Raw genomic sequence first — 12696 nt, forward strand, 5'->3', positions numbered from 1 at the left:
GAAATTTGACCTTCAACTGTGATACCCTAGGGTAGAATTATACGACCTTTCTATATATTACAAACTTTAAAGGGCAACAAAACCTCCTTTCTCTGTTTTTGTATAAAAATGTATTGGATATTGAAATCACTTCTACATATTTACATATGAATGTGTTTAATTGGCCTGTCAACCAAACCAATATATAATATAAATGAAGTGGTATTGTTGGACAGTTGTGTCTTGCGCCCAGCACCTGCTGATCTATGTCTTGCTGCCCTCAGTCCTGCTAAAATAACCCAGCTTCATCCAGGGCTCTCTTACCCGTTGGTTCCCCAAAGGCAATTTATGAACGTACCCAAAGAAGTATGAGCACTGCTCACCTGAGCAATTCTAGAGAGCTGGCTTGGTTGTGCATTGTGTGGTTGAACTGTAACAATAAAGCTGATTAGCTGCTGTCTGCAAGCACGAGGGTATAGCATCTTATATGCACGATTTCTCTTATCCCACTGGAGGAGGAAAAAAGTTATCTCCATTGTTTATGTTACAACTAAAGAAGCACATCTTCCGTGCTTGTCATTGGATCTCCCTTTAATCTTACACATGATGTTGCATCAATTAGCCAAAATCCCTTGTGATCTCATCCTCTTGTTTTCAAATTTCAGTTGTGACTTATCAACTGAACTTGTCAAAGTAGTATCTCTCAAACACTTTTTTTAATACCTTATCAGTTTAGCCACCTGAATGGCCGCTCACTGCAACAGTTTAGTTTTCTGGAAAATCCGTGGCTTCTTTATGAACAGTTTTTCATACACTTACAAAACACAGGCGTTGTGAAGCATGAGTGGCACACTTCATCAGTGGTATCTTTAGTGGTGTTTCCATGTGTCGGAATAACTTGCAGTATTGCTTTGGAGGAATTTCACAGCAGAATGACCATTCTGTAGTATTGTTCTTACTTGGGATTGAAATGTAAAGTCCTCTAACAACAGATTTTTGTTTTCCCAAGAATGACAAACCACATGACTGTTTTGATTCTTTTCATTTAAGTTAAAATTCAGGGAACAGGGTGGGGAGGAAGAAGTTTTTCCCATAACTTCCTGTCTCCCAGCAGCCCTTTGTCACTTTCTCTCCAGAGCAGAAAACATGGTAGTATTTTTCTAACACCTCTTCATTAATGCTTCAGTTTCCTAGCTCTTTAGTAGTTCTGCAAGTATACAATTTAAAAGCCTCTTGACTGCAGCCAACACTTTCCTTTCTAATTGTAGTGAATTGTTTTGCTTACCTTAAACAATTAGACTAGTGAATACAAGTCTCTATAATGTACCTTTAATTTTTTTCATGTGATTTGTTAGTGACCACTTTTTGTACTGTTTCTATTGGCATTCTGCAAAAACAGAGGGGAAACAGTTAAATGTTTATCACCACTAGTTCCATATTTATATGCATGTGTACATAAGAAGATGGATGTCCTAACTGCTTGTAGTAGACTGTACATAATAAACGATATCCCTTTATTCATGTGCTTATAATCTAAACTTCACTTCTGTTAGGTATATTTAAAATTTTCCTTGAAATTGTGGCAAAAAAAAAGTTGAAATAATTTAATTTGGTTTCTTTTTGTATAGCTCAAGACTGTTCTGCCCCATTTGCTGAATGAAATGTCCCGTTTAAAAAAATAAAGAAATGGAAAATACCCACAACTTTTAGCACTGGAGAGAGATAGCACTTTTCTGCACCTCTAAAAGTTTAAAATGAAGTTCAGTTATTTCTGTAATGCCTAGTCTTTGACGTATTACAGATACTCAGATGGCTTTAAAGGAATTGAACTTTAATGTCTGTAAGATGGTGGTTTTTTTCATAAAATGAACTTTTTTTTCTCCTTTCTCCCTAATAGTTATGGAATCAGATCTTATTTTGCAAAGGATACCGTTTGTCTGACGTGTTTCTTTAAATTCCCCTTTGCTGTACATACCATATTAGGGTGTGTACAAAAAACACCACAAAACATCCTTGGTTATTCATTCTGCTTAAATCAACAGGTTTTCTCTGTGTATCATAGGTATAAGCAACAACTGTCTCTTGGAGCTGAGCAAGAATGGATTCTAGAACAGGGTAAAATGCAAACAGAACTAAACTGGCAGCACCTCTGTGAGAATGCTGAACATAATCGGTATCAGAAATCAGAGGATCTAACACAAAGCCTGTTTTCATCAAGAGAGGAGGTGAGAATTTCAAAGTAACAGTTTCAGAATCATCTGTTGCAGAGAGACCTATGGAGTTTTTCCACCGTGGTGTTTCTCGGGGAAGTATGACTTTGATCTTCTTTCAAAAATATGTAAAATAGTAATTCTGTATTAAGCACAGCAGTTCATCACACATATTTGATCAGAGACCAGATTAATTTTCATAAACATTCTCTAAAGTGGCCTTTTCTCCCTTTTCGTGAAATCAAGTCATCTTGAGAGATGTCACTGCTTTTCTCTTGCCATTGTAGCAAAAGAAGAAAGATCCCTCTTAGAGCAGCCCCAGGCCAAAAAGGATTTCAGATCACAGTACCACTTGAATTCTATTAAGGGAACAATATTAGACCTGGAAAACTCTGAGTATTTTTGTATGGGGGAAAAAAATCTATTTTGTGTAGTACATAGCTTCTGTTTCTGAAAAATTAGATACGTGTTTGTTGTTTAGAGACTATTACACAATGGGCTATCAGCTCTCAATGCCAGATTGCCTAGTAAACTCATGGGTACAGAAAAAACACTTGTTTATGAAGTTTAGAATGCAGGCATTTACTCTGGTGTTATTTTATCATTGTCTTTCAAAAATGATTCATAGGCATCAATAGCTGCAGCATAGGAACACATGTGAGAGATGAATCAGCATTGTCCATTTCACATAAAGATTAGACAATGGAGCTAAATTATTTGTCTGTGAAGGCAGTTTTTGACAGAGCCAAAAGGAATGTGCTTAAGTCCCTGTGCTATGATTTGAAATATCTTTGATTTTTTCTTTTTTTTCTTCCTTTTTCCTTTTCTCCTCCCTTTCCCTTACTTTCTTTTCCTTTTTCTTTTCTCCATCCCTTTGTCCTTGAGCTACTGGCATCCTCTGCTTTTCATCCTTTCACTCCTTCCTGGTTTGAAGCTGATCTACAGAAAACAGACTGCAGGTTGCATGAAGTGAAGACTCTTCTTTCTACTTTGACTGTTGAGAAAGAACAGACAATATAAGCATCATTTAATCACAATATTTTACCTGAAGGGGGGAAACAGGTTAGACAACACTTATCATAGACACTAGTGTAGACATTCTGAAATGACAACTTTATGAGCCTTGTTTCCACTGGATTTACTGTAAGCAGTTCATCAGTTTCATATATATAATTCAAAATATTGTCATATCTAGCCTGGAATACACATAGATTAGATGTCACAGGCTCAATTATGGCTCTCATTTATTAGTCACTGGCAAAAGGAGCAAGCTGGATGTAGACAGTTGCTCCAAAACATGACAATGTAGTGTACCATCATGGCGCATCAGAATGGGAAGAATTAATTTCTGGAATGTTCCTGAGGCTCTGTGTCAGTTGCAGTTCAGGGTAGATTTTAGAGTTGTAAAGTTAAAATTTTAAGGCAATGCTTCAAAATACTAATATGCCAGCTGTATAAAATAATGTCTTATATTTTAGTATCACAATTTTTCCTTTCATTGCTACCTATTAAAGTACGTACATTTTAAAAATGCATTCAAAATTGCAAGCGTAATGCTGTTTTGAAGCCATGCTGAAGGATAATGCATTATAAGTAGAAAATTGTCTTTCGTAGATAAACAACAGTAAAGAGTGTGCTGCAGTGCACTCTGCTGGGCAGCTACACGTGCTCAACAGTGAGCAGTTCAGAGCATGTTACCAGAGCTTGCTAAGAAAAAGCAGTCTTAAGCAAGCCTAGTAGTTCCTGAATGCAGGAAGTGTTGTATTCAGAAAGATACTTTCTGAAGACAATTTTTTATCATAGACAAAAGTAGACTGTTAGCAAAAACTTGCTGTGGAGCTAGTTGTTTTTCCAATTTCATTTCAAGCTGTACTGATTTGCAAATTGATCATTGAGAAACCAAAAGAAGCAAGGTTGGGCAGGGGGTTTTTAGCTGTTTGCATTCGCTGTTGTCTTCAACTGTTGTTGGCAAGACTTTGTTTTCATTGTCACACTTTTCTTTCTGTTGTTAAAATACTCTGGTTTTTGCACTTTTGGCCTGTAGGATAAGCAGTACCCATCTTAGCAAAAACTTCTTTGATTTCTGTTTTATGGGAAGGGCCAGTGTTTAAAAAACTAAATAACAAAAAAAAGTCTACTATTCTGAAGAACCTTTTCCTGTAATTTTTCTATGCAAAATGAAGTGTAGTAGTCATTCTCAACCTTTAATTAAGCAACAGAGATGTGAAACAGCAGTGTGGAAAATCTTGCTTATAACTGATTTTTTAGTATGACTTAGGTCATATTTGTTTAACTAGACCATGCTGATAATACCATAGGAATGCACAGATAAGGAAAGACTGCTTACAGTAATCCTGGTTTATTATTTGGTGTTCTCTCTAGACCCTTTTCCACTTACAATAATCTGGAACAGTTGTATTTCTGGTTCAAACTGTGATAGTTCATGTTTATGTTGCAGGTTGAGATGAAGTCCAGGGCCCCAAAATTCAGAACACATCTGGGAGATGTATTGGTACCTCCTGGTGCCTTTCCCCTCCTCACCTTAACAACCTCGGAGAGATTGTAAAAGTGGAATAAACTATCTTCATCTTCTACATACCCTGTACTGTTAGGGCAGAAAGAATATATAGGGCAGCCATTGCCTTTATGGCAGGGAAATTTAATTTGAAGGCCATTAGTGTTCCAGATCCCACTCACAGAACAGACTTACGACTGGGGAAATAAGGGGATTGAAGGAAGGAGAGAATAATGGAGAAGATGCAAAGGGAGTAGTGTCTGAGGCTGTGCAAGGCATAAATGTTGAGACTGAAGTAATTTGCTCACACATGTTTTATGTGCAGTGCCTCATCGATTGCCATGCCCTCTGAAGAGGCAGAATTGCTGCTTTGCAACGATTTAAGGTTAGGGTTGAATTCAAAGAAACATTTAAAATTAGCAACATTCAATACTAATGCTCCAAACACATTTCACGGTCTTTTTGTTTTCAAAAACATCTGATCTGGATGGTCTGTGAATTAGGATTTCTTTAGTGATTGGAGAAGTGTATATTCTGCTGTTGCAGAGCTTTCTAATACTCCTGTACCAAATATTATCTGCATTTTTTAGGTGGATGATGACAAATGTTTCTATCAGTGAGAGAGGATTTTACAGGAGTGGAATCTAAATTAGGCATTCTCTGTTTGGATGAAACCACAGTTATAACACACCACCGTTGGTCTAACATAACTTCTTTAAAAATGTTTGCAGACACACTTTGAATGAAGAAACAGCAAAAGTAAATAACTTCAGGACCCTAATACCATAGTCCTTATATCCCAGTGATCCTACTAGATTTTTTTTCCCTGAAGATTTTGCTGGAATTTCAAGTGACCAGAAGATGTGTTTTCCAATCAATATCTGTGCATTTTAGTTTTTGAGTTTTTTTTCACATCTGGTTTTCCTTTTTTTTCCATCCCTAAAAGCTGCAAATTTGAAAATTGAGGAGGTATAAAGGAGGAAGGAAGCATTTTGGTATTTGTCCTTTTTCCTAAACATATGTAGCTGACTACTGTTTGGAGTTAGCAACCTTTGGTAGGACAGACTAAAGCAGTCCTTCTGGCTTGTGATCTAGAGCATCTCACATTTTTGCTTATAAAGTGATTAGGCCATCGCTTTATGCACACAGGGCTAGATTTCCAAACTAAAATTTCTGAGATAATCTTTAAGGCTACATGCAGCCCATGAAGAAAACTGAGCAATTCCCCTTCAAAAATTTAGGAAATGGAATGATTCTGGGATGTGTTACACTATAAGCAAGCTGCTCATATTTTACTGATATAAATAAGGTCTTTTACAGTAAAAGGCACCCATGGCAATCTGGGGTTTGTCAGCCTCTTCAGTTCTGGAAGTCTATATTGCTTATCCATTCAGACTTCCACCATGTATATTAAGGGAAGATAGGCTTCAAGGCCTTTATGAAGGTAGAGCTTCGATCATTATCTGACAAATGTTCCTTTTACAATGCTTGTTGTTAGCTTATCTAACTAACATGTGAAGGGAAGACATTGCTACTTACTTTAAATTGAAATGCTTGGCAGTTTTCTAGATACTGTCCGTTGTCCAATTATCTGGGTGTAGTCCATACACTCCTTCCCCTTTTTCTGTTTAGCAAAGAACATCCAGCCTCTTTATGTTACTGTGAACAGATGGTCTCTAATGACACTTTCAAGAATTTGACAAGTCAGAAAGGGGACTTCTGGTGAGCCAGTAAGTTCTTTAAGGAGATGGGTGCACAGAAGAGACAGAGATAGCACAGTTGCAGAACAGTGACAAGACAGAGCCACCTGTGGCCGTGGTCCTCCCCAACTATGCCTCCTTCTATGATGTTCTCAGCAGAGCACCTTTTTCCCTGGCAAATCCTCAATAACCAGATCTATTTCTTTTCCTCCTATGGTTCTTTTTTCCCACATATGTTCATGGGTTGTAAGTTTTAGGATCTGTTTGCGTGGTGTGTAGAAACAATATGTGTTGCTTATCAATGAAGGGTTCTTATTGCGTTGTACTTTTATTTTCCAGGTATTTCAGTATGATGATAAAACTTCTCTGTGCAAAGATATTCCTGCCTTGGAAATAAAAAAGCTGCAGAAGCAGAATGCCAGCCTTCGGGCTGCTATTGCACAAATGAGGAAAGAAATGGAGAGTCTTGATGAGCAGATGTTGTCTTCTCTTCCTCTGACAGAAAACAGACAGCTTGTAGAGCAAGGTAACAACTCTTGCCAAAGACCTTTAAATTCAGTAAGGAAGTGTAGCAGTCACAGTCACAACCTATGAGGGCTATCCAGCCCATGGGTGTGTAAAACTCATTGCTGTGGGGTTCTCAAGATTGCACAATACATAAGCACACAGTGGTCTGAGATTCTTTATTACAAATTACTACAAAACTATTATTAGTAGTAAAAACAAATGCACACATAAAGTCACTATGAAATTACCGCTAGAAAAGCAAATGTGTATATATATTGCAAGAGTAAAGCAAATATATGTATATTACAAGTTATGACAGAATTCCTGCTAGTGAAGCAAGTATATAGAATCACAGAATTGTTTGCGGTGGAAGGGACCTTTAAAAGTCTCCTAGTCCAAACCTCCCTCCCATAGGGGTTTACAGTATATCCGTTTACAGTATATCTACTGAAGTGGTGTACAGAAGGAGGCTCGGGGGGACCTTACCACTCTCTACAACTGCCTGAAAGGAGGTTGTCGTGAGGTGAGGGTCTGTCTCTTCTCCTAAGTAATAGGCAATAGGACAAGTTATGCCAGTGCAGGTTTAGAGTGGATATTAGGAAGAAGTTTCTTTTTGGAAAGAGTTATTCAAGCATTGGTGCAAGCAGGGGAGGAAAATGGTTGAGTCACCATCCCTGGAGGTATTTCAAAGACATGTAGATGTGGCACTTGAGGACACACTTTAGCAGTCAACTTAGCAGTGTTCTATCAATGGTTTGACTTGATGATCTTAAAGGTCTTTTCCAACCTAAATGATGCTATGATTCTAGACATGTATATTCATGAGACAATGTTCTAAAGCAGCTGTTGCTTTTATACTCCTCTTTTAGGTTCAGTGAGCACAAACAAAATTTCAACTGCAACCACTTTGAGCAACATCAAAGTCAGCTCAATTAAGCTGGACTGTATAGTAAACCCAGACACAGAAAAGGTATAAAGAGGTTTAAACTACCTAAAATATCTGTGTGTGTGTGTATGTAATTAAATGCAAAGCACATTATTTTTGTTTGAATGCATACTATAAACTGAAGTAATATATGGCTAGTTAAATGAGAGCCAGCAAAGATTTTTTTCAACCAGACTTGTGGTCATTCTTTCTAGGCAATAAATTTTGACGAGTCACCCCCTGGCACAAGTCACTCCTGATCTTTCAAGCCCGTCTTGATTTTTTTTTTCCCCCCCACTTTCAAATGCTTAAGCTACTGTGTATCACATCTTCAAGTTTTCCATTGTAAATCCGTTATTGTAAATCCAAATGCAACTCAGTATGACCAGGAGAAAGTTCCACGCCCCAGTGCTGTCTTGGAGCACTCACCACCCACAAAGGAAAAACCCACTGCCTCTGAGAGTGTGTTTTGCTCAGTTCAAGGGTTTACAAATGTTATTCCCACTGTGTTATTTTAAAGAGTAGTGAAAATATCAGAATTAATGTGTGACAGTGGCATCTCTTGAAAAAATAATAATGGAATTGAAAACGGGGACAAATATCTAATACTGTGTAAGGAGTAAGTCACTGTATGTTCTCCTCTTCCTGTCTCCCATCAAATTCATGGTGCAGTAAACAGTCTGAAGTAAGATAGTTTAAAATACAACTCAAAAATAATGAGTTTCTAATTGTCATCTGTGAAACCTAACAATATCTGTTTCATGCTTTAATCTTATTGTTAAGACTCACTAGTAACCATCTAAGTTCAAGAAAATTGAAATAATAGCTAAGTAATAAATAAGCATGAGAGGTCCCGATTACGTTAAAAGCTAAGAGCTTAAAAAACTGAATCGATATTAATGTTTAAATAAAACTTTGGAGCATTGGGAACCTTGTGTGGAAAAAATGCAAAACCTGCTAGGATCATGTTTAATCTTTGCTGAATATAGAAATATTTTAGAAATATGTTTGTCCATGCTGTCAAATCATATTTTGAAAATCATTGTGTGCCAGAACAGACAGCTCAGATTTATTTTTTCTCTTTGGCCACTTCCAGAACTAGGTGGAAACTAAATTTTATACCAATTATTCTTTTTTTGTTGCCGAAAATGTTTTACAAACTACTGTCCAAGACGCATTTTCATTTTCTTTGCATTTCTTTAAGTTGAGAAAGAGCCTTCAAAGAAAAGTAGACAGTGACTTTGCCTTGGAGACTGTAAAATAGGAAATGAACATTCTCTGTTCCAGAGGTTAATCCTTTGCTTCATGATGCTAAACTATAATAGAATGCTTATAGCTGGATATGAGAACAGGAACATTTTTCAGGCAGATGTGCACCTTCAGCATGAAATGCTGAATTAATTGTACTTTGTATATATGGACACGTACTAAATAGTAGATGTGCAGGCCAAAACTTCAAGTGAATAAAATGCTGGATTTGTACTTAATGCTGTCTTCACTGAAGCTGAACTATTGTTTCCTGGCTATTTCTGCTGTCTGCTTTATTTTTTTCTTTCTTAGTGCATAACAAGCCTTTTTAGACATAGACTGGGAGCTGGAAACAGTCCTGAAAATATCTTAAAAATAATGGGCAAAACTTCATTAGAATTTCTTACTGGATTCTAGAAGTGCTTATCTTTAACTTTCTTCTATACTGTCTTTGTACTTCTTATGTTTATTAATTGCATGCTAAGGATGTACTTTAGGCCATGAAGAAATACAGGCAAAAGTATTTCTACCTCAGGGAGTTCAGAATCTGTTGATCAATAATGGTAACTAAACATGGGTGTGCAGATGTGAAGAGAACCATAGCAATAGTTTTCTTTTTTCCACTTAATATAACAGAGGTTCTGTGACCATAATCTAGAAATTATAGACTTCAGGGCTAAGGAGGAAAGTTTATTGTGGAAACTAGTAAAATAGGCATGTAAACTTCTGTGTGTACGTATATTTTTCTTTTGTATCAGCTCTGAGGAGAGTTTTTCCTCCCACTCTTTTTTAGTACTTATTTTATCAGTGTTTTCTCTCTTTTATACTGTAGAATATTGCTCTGGAAACAGATCTAAAGGTAAAAAGATTTCTGAGTTCCAATCCTAGCTCTACAGTTTACAATCTGTCACTGGAAAAAAAAAATTTCTGTGTAATGCTGTTGAATGTTTTTCTGAAAAGTTCAGGAAAAATAGAAGTTTAAGCAAATGGTATTCCTTGCCGCAGCCATGTGATGTGCTTTTGCCTTTTGGTCTGGTGAAGGTGGCACAGTGTGACAACCAGTGGGGCTGTAATGGGTCATTGCCTTCCCCTCTCTTTATGCTGAGCCTTGCTTGTTAATTTCACTGTTTGTATGATGAATGTAATAATTTGTGGCTACTTATATTAATTTCTTTTATATAAATTGCCAAATGTGTGCCCGTGGTGTTCCTTTTTATATTTTACTTTGCTGTCTTTCTTAGTGTTTTTAGGCTCTAGTCTTGCACTAATTTCTCTACCATTCTCCCCCATAGTGTTTGTAGAATTGTGTGCTTTCCGTGTACGTTCTCAAGAGCCTTCCTTTTTACGGTAAAACTCTCCAAAGGAATAAGAGAATGGGAATTGCATGGCACACTAAGGCAATGGTGGTTGTTTTTTTTGTCAGTATGGATAATAGCCTTCAATGTGTACTTCTGGAATCGTACTGTACAGGGTGATTTACTTGAAAACTGATTGGGGTTGCACAGTTAGTGTAGTACACGTCTAACTAATTTATATATAGAAGAGTAAACATACAGATGGGTAAGAGTTTTGTAAAACAATTTTAATGCATGGATATATTTAGATACTTGTGGCAATGTGTGAAATTTAAAATGTCTATAGGGAGATGATTTGTTCAGTGAATGATGAGTATTTAAATGGATATCAAAAAATGCCCTTTGTGGGGGCTGAAAGAGGCAAGTATATAGCTCTTGAAAAACAAGGATTTATCTTTTGGGTAAGTACTTTTATCATTATGTATACATGCAGGTGGACTCAGGTTTGCAGAGACAAAACAGACTGTAGAATCTTTGCTTTTCATTCTGCAGCCTTTCTCTTTAAAACAGTGTTTTAAGTCAGATCTACCCCTTATGTGTGCATGTACACAATGATTAAACAAAGAAGGGTTTGTGGTAGATTTGCTATAAAGTGGGTTTTTTCCACATTTTATCTTAAAATTAACTGCTCTTTAGTTTACAGTTATACGATGTTTATCCTATGTGTATTATTTTACACTCACAGTTGACAGTATTTGTGGGGATGTCTCAGTCTGTTACAGTGTTTTGCTCCACAGTTTCATTTGCCATATATTGCTAACAAAATCTTGGAAATTGACTCAAAAAAACGGGTGGTAGACTTCAACTTTACACTTTTTCTTCAACTGGATTCTGATGCGTGCTTCTACAAATCTCTCAACCTTCAGACCACACTTTCAAAATATTCATTACAAGCGCTCTCTGTTTTATTCAGGGGCCAGAACCCAAAGTTCTTGAAGAAAAGATAGTAGATCTTGGACAACAGTTGCCTGATGTAGATCCTGGTGTTGAGCTTCAATATGGTGTCAAATATGCTCTACAGGGAATGCAAAATAAACTGAAGGAAGCAGCAAGAAAAATCTCAATCCTAAACCAAGAGAAGCGGCAGTTGATTGAAATGGGAAACAGACTCAGGGCAGAACTTGGAATGGTGTTAAAGGAAGGTAAATTTATTCTGCAGAAGAGTGCTAACATATATGTAGAATAAAATCTGGGAATCAATTCATCCTTTGAGCCGGAGAGAGCTAGGCTTTAATATAAAAACAAAGTGCTGGACCTGACTGATCTTTGATCTGCATGGTTCGTGTGAGACTGTGGTACTAATTGTTGCAAGTAAGATTATCCTTTGATAGGTGCTGCTAATATAGAACAATGAGAGTCTGTATGTAGTAACTTTTGTTGATTAACATCATAGATGAAGGACTCCCTGATGCCTAGATGTCAGTGTGGGAACTGGAACTTGAACTAAGACTTTGTTTATGAGCAGAAAAGAGGTAGTTTATCTCTTGGAATAAAAACTAAGGTTTTAGGAAAGTGGAAGAGAAAGCAGAATAAGTTTACTGTAGCACAGACTTGAATTAAGAGTATATATAATGTAAGAAGATTTCACAGTGGATATTTATGTTCCATGTACAGTTTCTCTAGCAATAGAGCAAAGGAAAAAACCACAAGGCCCATTTCTGCATAGCATTGAACCCATCTGCAGTGAGAAGGCCTGTGTTCTGTGATTCATTCCTATCTGCTGTAAACACTTGCTGGGAATGTAATATTGATGACAAAATAACAACAAAGAATGCCTTCCTTGGTATTTTCTCTGCTTTATAGGACTTTGGCATCCTGTCGGCTCTAAACACTGCACAGTTTGTATTGCCTCTGGTAGTCTGCTTCCAAGAGAACTTGTGAAAAGAACGCAGTGTCAGCTATCAGCTCTAAAACATCTACAGCACAAACTCACAACACAGGTAATTATATGCTCTCTGAAATGTAGTGATAATGATCCGTTAAGCCAGTTCGAATTTTGTGAATGTAACTTTCCTTAAAATTCCACATTTAAATGACTCTTACTGACTTTAGCTCAAGTCTATCTTTGGGAGATTTCATAAAATCATAGAATATCCAGAGCTGGAAGGGACCCATGAGGATCTTTGAATCCTGATGCCAGGCAGGACAACCTAGAAGTTAAACCGTGTATCTAAGGGCATTGTCCCAAATGCTTCTTGAACACAGACAGGCTTGGGGCCATGACCACTCTCTGGGGAGGTTGTTCCACTGCTTGACC

The 12696-nt window shown here is 37.1% G+C and overlaps 1 protein-coding gene across 1 annotated transcript in view; it reads left to right on the top strand.

Moving 5' to 3' along the window:
• Window positions 1–12696, top strand: part of CCDC57 (coiled-coil domain containing 57) — a 39088-nt gene that overhangs the window by 9376 nt on the left and 17016 nt on the right. Inside the window, exons 2-6 of the mRNA XM_051797769.1 lie at window positions 2042–2204; window positions 6744–6930; window positions 7781–7881; window positions 11353–11581; window positions 12243–12379. Of these exons, the coding sequence (XP_051653729.1) occupies window positions 2042–2204; window positions 6744–6930; window positions 7781–7881; window positions 11353–11581; window positions 12243–12379 (817 nt within the window). The remainder of the gene's footprint in view (window positions 1–2041; window positions 2205–6743; window positions 6931–7780; window positions 7882–11352; window positions 11582–12242; window positions 12380–12696) is intronic.

The sequence above is a fragment of the Manacus candei genome, unplaced genomic scaffold (assembly GCF_025592945.1).
Source record: "Manacus candei isolate 608988 ecotype Guabito, Panama unplaced genomic scaffold, ASM2559294v1 h1tg000047l, whole genome shotgun sequence".
Lineage (NCBI taxonomy): Eukaryota > Metazoa > Chordata > Aves > Passeriformes > Pipridae > Manacus > Manacus candei.